The 16,492-nt window shown below is 40.3% G+C and overlaps 1 protein-coding gene across 1 annotated transcript in view; it reads left to right on the top strand.

Moving 5' to 3' along the window:
- The first annotated feature begins 6,575 nt into the window (after positions 1–6,575).
- Positions 6,576–16,492, top strand: part of LOC106483293 (ATP-binding cassette sub-family C member 12) — a 49,258-nt gene continuing 39,341 nt past the window's right edge. Inside the window, exons 1-3 of the mRNA XM_067302833.1 lie at positions 6,576–6,718; positions 6,972–7,093; positions 7,689–7,882. Coding sequence (XP_067158934.1) covers positions 6,576–6,718; positions 6,972–7,093; positions 7,689–7,882 — 459 coding nt within the window. The remainder of the gene's footprint in view (positions 6,719–6,971; positions 7,094–7,688; positions 7,883–16,492) is intronic.

Here is a 16,492-nt window from a genome sequence, read left to right as displayed (position 1 = left end):
CTTGGCGCCGCCGCGCCCGCGGCTCCGCCCCGTACGGGCCGCCGGCAGGGACACGCGGCGGCGGGAGGCGCGGTGCGAGCGGCGCGGCGCTGCTGCTCCAGGCGCGGCAGCTCCGCGTCGGTCCCGCGCGCAGGGGACCGGTGGCGCCGCTGCTGCTGCCGCCGCCGCCACGCGAAGCGCCGCCCGCTGCCCCCGCGGGCAGCCTGGTGCCGGCGCGGCTCGGGCGGTGCTGCGGCGGCCGCGGCCGCCAGGTGTCAGGCAGCACCCGGCGTTTCCCCAGGGCCGGGGGGGGAGGGTCTTTTTATTTGTTTATTTACTTGTTTATTGCCTTTTTTAATGCGTAAATGAATGTGCTGTGAATATAAAGTCTGACGCAGGAGAGGGAGTTTGAAGCAAAGCTATCATCTGTTACCTGTGACGGTTACTAATTTAAACCCAGCTCTTCTCTGCTTTCTGCAGGTTATAACTTTTCTCTTAGACCCCCGGGTAAAATCCCCTCTCCGGCTGCGCTTCGCTCCAGGTTTCAGAGCCGCCGCCTTCGAGCGCGACAGTCAGCGTAGCTCCCTTCCAAGCGCTCCGGGCAGCCCAGGCCGGGCGCCGAAGGGCAGCACGCAGCATCCTCGTGCGGAGCGGGGGCCCAGCCTGCCCGGCTGCCTCGCCTTCCCTGGAGCCGGCAGCAGGCCGGGGGGCACCGCAGCTCCGCCCCTTCTGCAGCCAGGCCGAGCGGGGGCCGCCGCAGCTCCGCCCCTTCTGCAGCCAGGCCGAGCGGGGGCCGCCGCAGCTCCGCCCCTTCTGCAGCCAGGCCGAGCGGGGGCCGCCGCAGCTCCGCCCCTTCTGCAGCCAGGCCGGGCGGGGGCCGTCGCAGCTCCGCCCCTTCTGCAGCCAGGCCGGGCGGGGGCCGCCGCAGCTCCGCCCCTTCTGCAGCCAGGCCGGGCGGGGGCCGCCGCAGCTCCGCCCCTTCTGCAGCCAGGCCGGGCGGGGGCCGCCGCAGCTCCGCCCCTTCTGCAGCCAGGCCGGGCGGGGCCGCCGCAGCTCCGCCCCTTCTGCAGCCAGGCCGGGCGGGGGTCGCCGCAGCTCCGCCCCTTCTGCAGCCAGGCCGGGCGGGGGCCGCCGCAGCTCCGCCCCTTCTGCAGCCAGGCCGGGCGGGGGCCGCCGCAGCTCCGCCCCTTCTGCAGCCAGGCCGGGCGGGGGCCGCCGCAGCCCCGCCCCTTCTGCAGCCAGGCCGGCCGGGGGCCGCCGCAGCCCCGCCCCTTCTGCAGCCAGGCCGGCCGGGGGCCGCCGCAGCCCCGCACCTTCTGCAGCCAGGCCGGGCGGGGGTCGCCGCAGCTCCGCCCCTTCTGCAGCCAGGCCGGGCGGGGGTCGCCGCAGCCCCGCACCTTCTGCAGCCAGGCCGGCCGGGGGCCGCCGCAGCCCCGCACCTTCTGCAGCCAAGGCCGAGCCTTCGCACCGGGGCAGCGATGGGCTCCCGGGCTGGCAGACGCCGTGGGGAGATACTGCCCTAGAGTTGGGCTCAGCATGCCGGTGTCGGCCAAGGTTACGGCCCTGCCGCGCTCGCCTCGGTTTGAATCGCACGATGTGATCCATAAAATACTCTGCCCGATCCTGCAGGAGGCCGCTCGAGTGCCGGGGGCTGTGAGTGCTCAGGCCTGGGGAGAGTTTGGATGAACAAGAGGATTTTGGAAACTCTCCCACCCTTCTCCCCCTCCCCCCCGGTAAAAAGTTGCAATATCAGAATTGCATCATCTACTGCACGTTAGCCAACCCCTTGTTAATCGCTGACGCGCGCGCTGCATTTTGAACAAAGGTGATCCCGTACAGAGGTGAAATCACAGAAGCAGCAAATATGTTTATGAGAACTGACAACCTGCTATGCACAGCACAGCTACAGTGAAAACTTGCTTAATCATGCAGTTTATTAATACCTCAATAATCTTCTGGCCTACTCTGAAATGTCATGGTAACAGGATATATGGAAATACTAAGAATATACTTAAATACAAGAAATTATCACAGTTGAGAAAAGTATCTTCTTTCTAAAGCAGCCACCTCAGGTACCTTAAGAAGAATCTGGAATTTACTATACTATTCAACATGACATTTAGAAAATATTATTGCAAAAGGGCACATTACACAAGAATATGGGAAATATTTTGTGAACTTCCTGGAGTTAAATGTAATTACTCTGTAAACATATGTGCAACACTCCAAATGTTTAAGCTTCTCTAATTATATTAGTTTGGAATGTGAACACAAGCCAAACTGAAAGGTTAAACATTTGCTAGTCATACTTATTGATTAATTTTCTCAGTCTGTTGTTTTGGTTTTTTTTTTCATTAGAAAGTTTCATCATGCTTATTCTCCAGGCTACAATTTTTTCCCTCCATTGGAGGTGACTCTCCCTGTAGTTATTAGAGGTGGTTTCTTATCTCATTCTGAAGAGTCTTATTCTCATTTCATCATCCTTAAAATGTGGATAGCCTATAACTAGTATTCCAGTAGTGCAAATGTCATATAAAGGGGTGTAATACTGTCCCTCATTTGATATTCCCTGCTTACAAAATTAAGCCTTAAATTTGTAGTTTTGGGTATACCACCACTTCTCACAGTTTATGTACAGATACTTTGGGATGGATGCAGCACAAATCAGACTGATGGAGGTGCATATCAATGTGATGTGGCACAAGCAAGACAGTGCATACAACACCAGATGGTATAATGCACCTGTGATTCCCACCTAATAAATCAATGCCTAGTTATCTTAGCTCTGCAGAAGCTCCTGCTTCCATTCTCTGAAGCCAAACTGACGCAACAATTGGGCCTCACAGAATTTTTGTAGACTAAAATAGATGGATATTGCTTTAGGTCCCATCTCAGCAAGGTACAAAACCGCCTACTTAACATTAAGCACAGAAGTAGTCCCATTAATTTCACATCCTTAAAAGAGTGAAAGGATAGCAATGCTCTCCCTGAATTAGTCAACAAGATCATACTAAAATCTTTTGCAATGATGATCTTCTGCAAGACACATTCCTCCAAGAAATAAAGCAATTCAGAGATGTATTTATTTGATATCCATAAAACTCTCATAATTATTCCCCTCTCCCCAGGCTCTGCCCTATTTCTTCTATTTACTTGAACATGGGAGAATTCAGTATCTCCAAAAAAACTAGATCACGTTACCTAACAGTGTAGACTTGAGATTAATGCATGTTGCTGAAGAACCGAACCCCAGTCATACAGTGTTATCAGCAGGACAAGCATAGAAAGAACTTAGGATCCTTAATCCTGAATTTCTTATTTTGAATATATCTAAAAATTTCCCTTGCATGATACACATACCTCATTCTATTTACAGTGTTCCAAATCATAGGGCTTTGGAACCTACACCTTAGAGGGATTTTTGTACTGAAGAGCAAGCTGTAATACATATAAATAGAAATTTTAGCTTCTCGCACTTCTTGCTGTAAACTTTCACAAGCACCAGACTGACTTTTACACAAATGAAGACGTTTTGCTTATATTAGTGCTGTAACTGGGAACTGGACGAAATGATTGTCTAAATTAACCTAAGCTGACCTAACCTTTAAACTAATTGCACAAAGAAATTACTGTAGTATTACTGTATATAAAAGCATTTGCCTCAAGAATTATGTCCAATGGAAAAAAAAAACTTTTAATAGTATAAGTACTTGAAACTCACATGATAATCTAAGTTTTACATTGTCGTTTCATGACTTTTACTATAAATAAAAATATTTTTATTTTGAAATTTTGAATATTTTGAAATAAATATGATACTCTACAAAAATTCCAAAATGAAAAATCAGAATTGAAACAGTGGTATCAAAATTCACCTTTTTTCTCCAGGATCATTTCTTCTTTGAGTTGTAATAGGCAGGTATAGATTCCAAAGATAATCTGAAAAACTAATGCAGCACAATTTCTGATGATACGTGTCCTTACACCACAAACTGTAAGATTTTTCCACATCTTCTACCTGTCTATCCCTGTTCCTTCTAATGTCCTGGTATTCCCCTATGGTGCAATAATCCCAGTTTATTCCCATAGCTCCTATGCCCTCTTGGCAATACTCCCGGCTGACACCAGACAGCCAAGCAAGAAACAGTCCCCGAGAGCTGCGGGTAGGCTGGAGCTCTGAGCAGGCTAATTCGCCAGCTGGCTGACGGCAAACAGAACTGATAGGGGCTGAGTTCTCCCGACTTTTTCCCAGCAGGAGCATTAATAGGATCTCTTTCTGCTATCTGCCCACTGCTTGTACCTATATTCATATCAGTGTAATGTCTCTGAAATCTTCAACATTCTTAAATCTACTGGAAGAGCTTCAAAATTTATTAGGCTATGAGGAGTGTGAAGATTTGACAGACAGCATGAATACATGCTAACAGTAGTTTTTTCCTTTAAAAAAATGATAGCTTCTTTGTTCTTATCTACTTCACATTTCTGAAAATTTACATTATAAAGCAATAAAAATTTTCCATTGAAACAGATCATATGCTTGCAGTACATCTACCTGTTTTCATCTGAAGTACATTGTTATTGTTTTGCATCCACTGTTACCTTGAGGAAGTAATATCATCATTACTTTAAAGTGGAAGCAATTTAATATAAATACACAGAAAAGACAATTATAACAAATATTATTTTTATAAATGCATAGGAATTTTAAGCCGTTTTGCATTTTGACTGGTTTAACTCAATTTTGTATTTGATGTGTTAGGTGCTTTTGAGTTGTAAATCCTTAACTAGCTCTCACTAATCCCATTCTGATAGATTTATTTTTATACCTACTAGTTGGCAATTACTAGTACTATTCTTTTTTTAACAGTCTTTCAATTCAAGATCATAGTTTTATCACCTTGAAGTTCTCCTAATATAAATGCTTTGATTTTGGCTATGTAAAAAGTACAGACTTTATTTATATGAAATTAGCCTATCCCAGAGGTGTGTGATCTGAGGGCAGACATAAATAACACTATCTTTTCTGAAGTTATTAAAATAAGCTCAAGTCATTTTTTCTAGCTGCCAATGTGAATATTCTGAAGATACACTTCTTTCTTGGGGGTTGCAGTAGAAGCTGCAAACCCACAATAAATTCTGTAGAGGTTAATCCCAGCACCGATCTGAAGCTGTTTGCAAATCTGAGTTGTAAAATAAGACAACTTCATTGTGCCTTCAGAGTGGGATATTCTGAATATTAAAAAAACTATTCTAAACCAAAACCATCCTCTGTTAAGTTTCCATGCCATACAAACATCTAGCCTTGTTATCTTTCACCTGCCTCTCTCAATTCACTTCTCCTGAATAAGATGTGCATGTGCTTTCTTCTCTTCTTTCTTCTGCCCCCTTCCTGGCACTCCCTAGAGTTCTCAAACCTTTGCTCAACCTTCTGCAGCTACTTTATGAGATAAAGCACTCAATCTGTCATCACACTTTCCTTTTTTCATACCCTTTCTATTTGCTACATCCCTATCGTGTTTTTACAGGTTGTTTGATGCAATGGTGTTCTTGGGGAACTATTCCTCTCCACTCTCAACTGCTATGTCTACGGATGAAAGAGAAATTAAGAAATTTGCCAATTAGCTTTTCAAATTCTGTCTCTACTGTGTGAAAATCAGGAAGAGCCCTCCTGTCTTAACAAACACATCGCCTCCCTCCCAATCCAATAAAACACTTAAGCACAAGTGCTTAACTTTAAAGATGCAAATAGATGCTTTGAACTGATCAAAGCTGTGTTTCTATACATCAGTTAATATGAGCTGTTCTGTAAGAAATATGCAAGATGGGTGTGTTGTGAAGGACTTATTTTGGAATACATGTGATGAAACAATGCACATTTTGCAGTCTTCCCAGGTGAGAGATTGTATGAAGGCATGGTCCATCCCTTGTGCACAAGATGAACTGCATAAAGTGCATGCTCATTAGATTATTTCCCTCAATAATATTTTCTCCCCCCTAACTGTGATTCCTACCATCCTGGCATGCAACATCAACTCCTCATGACTGGGACATTTATGTAAAGCAATTCAAAGAACATCATAATGCAACTGAACTGCATTTTAAAGTTCATTTGTTTTAATATCACATATTTCTACTTACTGTAAAGTAGCAGTGGAAATTTTAAAAGTTGCTTTTTAATGTAAACTTTGTATTAAATATCTTCATACAAAAGAATCTCTGGTTTTGCACATCCAGCTCGATTAAAATGCTGCCAGTTGGTTATGTAGGCTCAGCACACAGAACACGCCAAGAATTGCTGGCAGCACACTCCTGACTAAATGAGCGTGAGACCTTTCAGAAATTTCTGAAGCTGTGTGTGGGATTCTTCCGTGGTAATTGTAAACTGCATTTTAGGAATAACTGCTAATAGACCTCACAAAAATGACTGGACTTAAAAATTCCATCTCCTATTCAGAAGTGAAAGAGAGCTCCATAAAACGGGGGAAAAGGAAATAGGTATATAAAAAAAGCAATTTCAAACTTATTGTTCAAATTTGAAACTGGAGCTAGAAGAGGGTGGTACAGAGAGAGTTCTTGCCTGTCATGCCTACTCAGAGATGGTTTTCATACCAGAGGCATACCACAAAATTTACACTGATTCAGAGGAACTTCTGAAGGACAAGCAATATCCATGGGAAATTAAAGAAATGGAATTAGTAGAGCTGATCAGCACTATTAACACTCAGAAGAGGATTCAGTTGTAGGGAACTGAAAGAGAATTTCTCATTCAAACTTAACTTAGTTTTGCTGCACATAATGTCCTATTACTTAGAGTACAATTTTTTTTGTTAATCTGCATGCTGCCAAATCAGCCTTTTTATGGGAACTGCTAGTGACAGAGAGAAATATGTTTCTTTAGTATAATTTAACTGAATGAAAGAGCTGAATGGGATGAGTTTCAGGTTCATTTATCTTTGGTATGTTTTTGTAAGCTTTCTCATTTTTAATCTCAGAAAAGAAAAAGAAGTTGGGCTTGTAACCAAGAGGAATGAATTTTCTCCTGAAACCAAGAACATAGCTGCCAAAGAAGAGAAGTGCATGGAAAATAATGGAGTTACTGGCCTGACCTATGGAAGTAAATGCTTTTCTGAGTTAAACTCAGCCATATTTGTTGTCCACGTTCTAACACAGAAACACTTTGAAGGAGCTGTAAAATCACCTTTTTATGTCCCTGTCATCAGACAGGGCATTTTCCTCTCTGTAGTTCAAATGAGTTTTACCTGGCTGCAAGCTAAAAAATGATATGCTAAAGGTCTGGCGTAGTTCTGCAGTTTGACCTTAAAGAAAGTCCACAGTCTGGGATCCTCAAGCCTGTTTTCAAATGTACTATGTAGACAAATTCCAGTTAAAGGTTGGGATGCATGGGAGTTCTGCCTTCACTTCTTAGTAACTGCTTAATATTGTGTCTACTAGGGAAGAAGACCTGAACATCTCTCTGTGGCAGCTAAATACATGCTCTGAGGCAGAGTCTGCTCCCTTCTCTGGCTGACAGGGAGTCACTCTCATGCTATTACTATAGGATGCTACTAATGAAATTGTCTTTCTGTATTTTGAGGAACTGTACTTCCCCAAATGGATGTGTCCTACCACAAAGAGGGTGTTTGGCTGTGTAGTATAGCTAATTGGCTTTTCAGCATAAAAATTGAGCTTTCTCTGCCTCTGGCTCCCAGCAGCTGGGATGGTCTCTGTTGAACAGGAGGGAAGGGAACACCGGTGCCAGAATGTTCCTTGCAAGTTGAAAGTGGCAGTTGCCCGGGCTGTTGGAGAGCGAGAGAACAGCACAACCGCAGCGCTCGGGCGGGAAGAAGGCAGGCGACAGGGAAACGAGCATGAGGAGAAACAGGCTGGGACGCGGAGACACCGAGTAAAGATTAAGACAAGGACACAGTGACAATATTAAAGGAGAAAGAACAGGAAAGAAACAGGTAAATGCCTTGATTTGCATCTCTTACAGACTGTCAAACTCTGCTGCCATTTTCTGAGCACCTTTCTGAGCACTCAGCAATTCTGAAACCTGGGTGTTATATTCTTATATGCCTGTATAAAAGCTTGCACATTATATTCTGAAAATTTCTCATTTAACTGATTTAACATTAATCTAAAAACATTTTTATTTGACGTTTCTTATACAAAAGAGATATGTGCAACTGCTAATTTTGATGATACCAAAGAGTGAGAAAAAACACTGTGATTAAAGCTGGAAGCAAGAATAAGAAGAAACCATTAATACTTCATTTCTCTAGTCTCATCCAGGGATAAATCCAAAGCAGGGCCAGGACTGGATTTGCACAGGTTGCGAGGTAGGCTCCTAGCCTCAAAATCATGTTCTTTTAAAGAACGTGAGGCAAAAATGATTACAACATTATTCTTATCTAGTTAATTATAACCACAAAGTACTGCTTTAACAAGTTGGGATTATCTATGTGCTAGGGGACATTTCCTTTTCTTTCATAGGAAGCTGGAAGTAATGCACAATCTAGAGACTGCTATTGATAGACAACTTGCTTTGGCTCATCATGGCAGCAGCACAGCGTAAGCTGGCCCTGGGGTGGCCCCACATGTTCTGTTAGCCTGTCCTTATTTGATTAAAGCCTTCTAGTTCATGATCTAACCATGTTTTCAAATTCAGGTTATATATAACAAAAACAATGTTTTTGTTGCTATTCTTTGTATATATTCAATTTTATTAAGTTAATTAATTCAGCACAGTATCACAAGTGTTGCATCTATATTTACTCAATGTTAGTCTGGTATTTAAAAGAAATTCGCTCTGTGATAGACTACTAGTATAGTATTTGCTTCATCTGAAACCTTATTTCAGTGTAAAATCTCATTCAGCTGTGGTTCTTATTGCTCCCTAAGCATCACTTGCCATATTTTTTTTTCAGATAATACTACTCCACTCCACATTTATTGTTCAGACTTCTTTTTCCCTGAATCAGTTGGTTGCAGCGTACTGCAGGTGTACTGCTGAACACCTACAACTTCCAAGCTGTTTAGCTACCCTTGCAGGTAATTAAGATATGTTCAGCACTTCCCGGTATTTGGCCTTGGGCATTTATTTCCCCTTTCTCTTTGGCTCATGTTGTATTTTTGCTCTTTCTTTTTCTGTATTTGCTTCTCCTGATTTTACAGTATAAGGTATTTCTATACTATCTGTTCACATGGGAACTCTGAATAGCCTACCTGGACTGAATTTAGTCACTCTTCTATGGTTTTCACAGTTGCATAGCATACTAACTGCACTCTGCAGGTCAATCAACTCAAGAATGTTTCCTTTCGAACCTGCTGGATAATGACTCCCTACATGAAGCATGACTTACTCTTGCTTTTAGTTATTCAGCCAACTTTTATCTATATTATTCAATTTTGCCCAGAGGCAAAAACCTTCCAAAATAAAGTTGGATAGAAGCAGTTTACCTGTTTCTGAATTAGCCAAATAATCTCTTTCACACTAGTCATTCTTTGTTGTTATCATCTGCACACAGCCAACTGGCAGAATGTGTGCCATATAAACATGCAGCTCTTCAATTTGTATCGTAATCAAAACCAGTAATGAACGGAATCATTAGCCAAAATGTTATTCATAATTCCATGTTTAAAAAAATATGCTGCAAAATATTACAAATATTGTTCCAGCTGCATTGATTTAAAGCCACCGAGTAATCACAAATGTGTATTCCCTGAGGATGTTTCAGGAAATTATATACTAGAACCTACTTCCTCTCTAATATGGTTTTCTAAATTCAGGTGAGGTAGCCACTGACCTCATTGTCTGAAACCCTGAAATCTCCATAGCAGAAACAGACCCTGTGTACCTGGCAACCACGTTAGTATTTTATGCAGATTTCTCTAATGTATATAAATTAAGTTTTAAAACCTTGTTTTTCATAGAAATGATTGTATTAGTTAAGCACAACAGAATCTATGCTTTACATTTTTATCCAGTTGGCCTTTTGGTAGAATATTATGATACTGAATATACAGAACATGGCAGATGTAGCTACATTATTTTTACCTATTGCCTCTTTATTAAGCTAATTTCAATATGTACAAACTTTTCTTCAGTACCTATTATAACACATAAAAAATGTTCAGTGTTCAAAAATTCCTGGGAGTCATGCCAAAAACTGTTTTAGATAAGGACATGTAGAAAAGAAAAAAACTATCATTATATATTATAATGTATACATTAAATAACTGATTTTTTTGTGCTTTACATGCATGTAATTGACCTAGGCATTGTGATATGCATTAATTTAAGTTGCACTATAGAGCTTCATGATGAAACATGAAGGATACAACATGCTCACCAAAACTGAGCTGACCAAAACCACACACAAAACTGTGTGAGGGACTTCCATTTAGTTAGCTTCTTCTCTGATAGCATTCAAGACTGCAAGACTGCAGTCTTTAAGACTGCATGTCACCCCAACTATAACTGTCTATAGTTCAATCACCTATTTGGGGATTAATTCTTCAGGATGTCAAGAAAAATACAATCCTGAAACAGTGGCAAAGTGGGCTACAAATTAATGGAAGCAAAAGCAAGCTTAATTTCTCATACATTTTTGCATAAAGCTTGAAATTTTAATCCACTTCCTTTGTTCTCCCCACATTTCTTTTCTTTTATGCCCTCATTTACCAGAGATACAAATGCAGTCGTCTCTATCAATGTATCTAGCCATCTTTGGAAAACATTAATGCTGATATAATAAAAAGCAGTAATGTAGGTTCCTTTTAACATAAGCTATTCTCTCCTAAATTATGGAAATATGGAATGGGAGAAGAAAGAAGCTGGTTCTTTCAATGTTCATTTATATGCTATTTAGGAAGGGGGAGATCAAGTTTTGCATTAACAGAGAATGCAAATTTTGCATTAGAGAAAGCCCATTAATTTCAATTCTGGCAGGCAAGCATCAATGAAAGCAACATTTTTGTCCTTATCCATTAATTAAATCTAGAGAATATTAAATTGCTATACACTTGTACATTTTGTAGTAATCTGCAAGTGTAGCTCACAGAGGCAGCCCAGCAAGCAGAACAGGCTCACGGAGTGCTTTGCTTGCTCCGTAGCTACATGCAAGCTAGTTGGCCCGCTAGTACGCTGATGGCCAAGAGTCTGCGGCTAAAGGACATGTATAATAATGGACTTCTGCTTATCTTTCTTTTAATGTAGACACTCATTTACATCTCCTTTTACTACCCAATTGCTGGGTTTTTTGGTTTTGTTTTTTACAAAATGCGTGCAAAAGTTATCCTTGAATTTTTTCAATCAATAGGTTTGAAATTTCAGAGCTGTCACATAGAGGCTGATGGACAGCCATCCATCAGCATGCTCAGGATTCGCCCTCTGGCCTCATCTGCCTCACTAGCAATACTTACAAAGTGCTTACTTGTGATATGTCAACACACAGCGAATACTGGAAGGTGTCAGGACTTACATAAACGCATACACAAAAGAACTCTTATGGGCCTTTAGCTTAATGTTCCAAAAGCTCACAAAAGTCAAGAAAAATGCATTATTTATAAGGGCAAGCTCTATAAAAATGATTCTACTGCTATTTTTAACTTTTCTTATAATTTACCCACTTCAAAAAAAAAGATTTTTTTACTTCTTTAACACAAGCATAATGCAAATAAAATTAACCTTTCATATTTACTCACAATACCTATAATACATTAATAAAGGTTGAGCCTACACAATGTAGTTCAATTTAGTTTTACTATCAACCAAAATGTCCAACACCAGGTGGCGCATGTATTATTTACAAGATGAGTATTTCATGATCTTTCTTTCTGATTTAATCCTATACTAGTTTTTAAATCTTTTTTTTAAATCATCATCAATTGTTGTTGAAAAGTATCTTGACATATTTTGAAAGAATAATTATTTTTAATTCACAATGGCTCCATAAAAAAAGAAAAAGAAGAGAAGAAATAGCAAACTCGCTTTTCAGGGATGATTAGGATATAGGAAATTAACCAACATAAAACATAACTGACATAAAACAGCAGCTGAATTACAAAAGCACCATTTAAAAATGAATGCAAACTTAGGAATTTGGATTCTTTTCAGCCTCTTTTTTTTTTGTTAAATCAGCTGAATATTTTAAATAAGTAGCTGTAGTAGGCTCATGATTATTATCTCAGCCTCCACAATTTCGAGTTAATTATAAAAAATCAAATAATAGAATCTTCAAATGGGAACAAAAATGTGGCCAGAAATAAAAGCTAATAAAACCAGATTCCCTGATGAACACTGATATAGAAACAAATCAGGTTTCCCCTCTTTCTTTTAAGATACGCTATATTCAACATAGGGTAAAACATTGTATTCAGATATCCTTTTGAAAGTCTCAGTCCTGGTTCACCAGAAAACAGCTCACATTTATTTATTGCATATTCAATATTCAGCCTATTGTGTCAAGTGCTTTGTTCTGATTTGCTTATGGCATCTCACCTGTTTCATGAAAAATGTAAGTGGTTTCACACACGCTGGGTTTCTAGGTTTCAGGTACACTTTATCACTTTAAAGAGGAAATAAAAAGGTAGCAGGTAGAGTTTAATATCAGAGATCATGTTTCTAATGTCTACAGGAACTATGCTAGTTTTTCATACTTTTCTTGTGAACGCTGTTTAGTGAAAATAATCTAAGATAGATTTCTTGAATATTTGAAAATTGGACATATATTTGAAAACTATAAACAGTACAAACCAAATTAAACAACATAAATAGAGGACAAAATAAACATTATGGCCATTAATAACATGACTTTTTCCATGCTCTCATCATTTACTTTTTCTACAAAGAATGAATGTTAATTTTGCATCAAAAATAGTAACTCCAGTACAGTATGTGGCATGAAACACAGAGTCACAGAATAATTGAAATCAGAAGGGGCCTCTGGAGATCATCCAGTTCAAAACCCCTGCTCAAAGCAGGATCAACTAAAGCAGCTTGCTCTGGGCTGTGTCCAGTTGCGTTTTGAATATGCCCAGAGATGGAGACTCCACAACCTCTGCACAACCTGTTCCAGTGTTTAACCACTCTCACAGTAAAAAATTTACATTTAAATGGAATTTCCTGTATTTCTTTTTGTGCCTATTGCTTCTTGTCCTTTTAATAGATACCACTGAGAAGAGTCTGGCTCCATCTTCTTTACACCCTCCCATCAGGTACTTATCCACATTGACAAGACCCCCCCCGAGCCTTCTCTTCTCAAGGCTGAACAGTTCCAGCTATCTCAGCCTCTCCTCACATGTCAGATGCTCCAAGCCCTTAACCATCTTTGTGGGCTTTTGCTGGACTTGCTCCAGTATGTCCATGTCTCTCTTGCACTGGAGAGCCCAGTACTGGACACAACACTCCAGATGCAGTCTCACCAGTGCTGAGCGCAGGGAAAAACCATTTCCCTCAACCTGCAGGCAATGTTCTTTCTAATGCAGCCCAGTCTTTCTAACATGGTCCTAATGCAACCTCACCATGGTATGAAATCAAGGTGAGGAGCATTAAAGTCTCTGGCATACTGTACGCTCCCCCTTCTCCCAATAAGCAGCTATTCTTCCTTACCAACATCGTGAACAAGAGATCCCCACAGAAAAAACAGATCGAGAGTTACGACAGGTTGGGAGGCTGGAATCTGGAAAGAGCTTGGAAACATGAATTCCATCTGCCCCCAATTGGTTTTTAACTCAAAATCCTCCAGCATCCACCCTTTCACAGAAAATATTTTCACAGAAAATATGCAGCAAAGACAAGGAAGCTAGTTGTGGCATATCACATGATCATTTATTTTTACTTGTGATGTTGCATTTTAAATTCATGTTAAGACATGCTACAAGTTTAGCATTAGAGAAGATGTAGTAGGATAACAGAACTGTCAAGATGCTGGCAAATTAATTGAGCATACAAGACTAGGTGACAGGCCTGCAGGAGGTTTCGGTAGAAAGCAGAGAAAGACAAGTAGTTCCTTTATACAACACTGAATGCTGACTTGTAAGCTCAGACATACTGAAAACTTAAGACCCAACAGGCAGATTAAATGCCAAATGGTCGGCCAAAATTGGCTTTTCCATGGCGAGAATTCCAAGAGTAGAAAGCATAAGCAGGAAAAAAAGTGTAGAAGAGACATGATGCTTTTCTTCAGTGATGATTAAGCATAAAATTTAGCATCCCTTCATTACGTTCTAAATTACTGAAAGACCAAGTACAAGGCCAGCAGCCCTGGAACTGGGCAGCATAAATATGTTAACTTTGATTAGCACACTTTTCTGGTCTTGTACTATAATCACCTTCTCCAAACTCAAAATCTACTCCTAGAATTTTACCAGTGGTTTCAATATAGTCCTACAAATCTATTTCAAGGAGTAAGAATAATGTGATTTGAACATGAACACAGCAGTCTGAAACACATAACTGGCTGCTGGACCATTAGCATAACAATTATAAATGGTACAACATTAAATAGGAGACAATTTCTCAGTATCTGGCCTCACAGCCACCAACGCTAGATCTCTTTTAATTAATATTTAATCTTTTAATTTTAAGTATAATTTAATATTTGAATTAATATTTAATTAACACAATTAATATTTATGAAGACTGGAAGAGCTGTATTGTGTCTTAATCAAATATGTAAGCGACATAAAACTCCGTAAGAGGGAAAAGATATAGCACTCGATACAAAGGAATTACAATGGCAAAGAAACACTAGGGAACCAAGTAGAAAACAGTAGCATTTCTGGGGTATTTGCAAATATATGTATGTACATATAAAAATGCATACACATAATTCATATGTGCACACCCACATACATACATGCGCACACACTTTAGCTGTTAAAATACAGCTTTGAGACAAGCTGAGTCAGTCTACAGTTTGAAGACTCTTGAGTAGAAAATCTTGCAAAGAAATCTGGAAAAATAAATGAGATAATGTAACACTAAGAAAAAGATTTGGGGGTTAATACTAAAACCCCAGTAGGAAAAACAAACAAACAAACAAACCATAACACTGACTCCAATTAAAGTTTACAAAATCCAGACCCTGAGATTATGCTTTTGGGCATCATCTGGATATAGCAACACATGGATAGATCATAGAGACAGGAAATAAGACTATTCTAACTGAATGGTAAGCCAAGAAGGGTAGAATATTTTTTTAAGTCTGGAAAATGCAGAATAACAAAGTATAAAAATTAATAAAACACAGAAGAAACAAAAGGCACTTTTCAGAAGTGTTTTTTGTTTGTTTGTTTGTTTTTGCTCAGACCAATGAGACATTGGACTAAAGGTCACCAGCATCATTAGAAACATTTATCACACAAAAAGGCAAAATTCTCTCAAATTAAAGTTCCTAAAGTTCCTAAATTTAAGCAACTGTATCCTCAGTTGGATACCAGAAATGGCAAGCTTTCAAAAAAACCAAAAAAAAACCAAAAAAACACAGCTGTGATACAAACGAGTATTACATTATAGTTAAGTAGCAAAATCAGTGTACTGAAGATCAAAAGGCAAAGGGAAAGCACACCCTTTATATTCCTTTCCAAGTTTTTATAATTTTGATCACTTTGCTACTGTGGTAATGGCACTTTCTAAGTAGGGAGATTACATGAAACAGATGCTGATGGAAAGACTTTTGTAGCCAAAGGAGAGGCCTGTTGCACCCATAAAGTAGCAGACTAAGATATAATTAATATTTGCTTGTCTTAAACACAGACATAAGGACACTAAAATAGCCTAACCAGCAAGGGTATATAAACATTTTGTAACACTGTAACATTAAGAATAGCAAAACCAAGCAATAAGTATTTTGTAACACAGCTAAGCATATATACACACACACATGCACACATGCACATATACTTAAAGGGGTAAACAGACTTGTGGTACACCTGCACAAGTGAGGTAGAAGAAATCATCTGCAAGCAGAAGAATTTGCTTGAAGGACGAAGGATGTAGAGCATGCAGGAAAGATGTCTAGTGAAACCAGAATTATCCTGCAGAAGAAAAAAAAAAAAAAAAAAAAAGAGGAAACATGTCCGGTAGAACCAAATTAATCCTGCAATCCTGCAAATAAGAAAGAAGGATGTCTGGCAAAACCCAGAAGTTCAGGTCCCCAAAAAAAGATGAACTATAGCAGGAACAGATGAGCTTACCCCCTTTTCTTTTGAGGACGGGGTAAGGAGCATAAAACACTAAGGACAGAGGAAAGATGCCCGCTTCAGTTCCAGCTTTCCTTGCTAAAGAGCTCTCAAGCCTGGTCACCTTGATTTCTGTGACTACGACCACCAAGGACCACGCCATCAGTGCTAACTATATGGTATCAGCTCCATGTTGCACACTCACAGCTAGTTTACAAGATTGTTAGGGACTAATTCTTTGACTATGTATTGATAATGATTGACAGGGATTAAGAACTAACCATTGGCAATGTTCACTGTTAACGAACATCAATCCAGTAAAGCAATG

Source organism: Apteryx mantelli, chromosome 10 (assembly GCF_036417845.1).
Source record: "Apteryx mantelli isolate bAptMan1 chromosome 10, bAptMan1.hap1, whole genome shotgun sequence".
Taxonomy (NCBI): domain Eukaryota; kingdom Metazoa; phylum Chordata; class Aves; order Apterygiformes; family Apterygidae; genus Apteryx; species Apteryx mantelli.
Note: the sequence above shows the minus strand (reverse complement) of the source record. Positions and strands in the feature narration are given on the sequence as shown.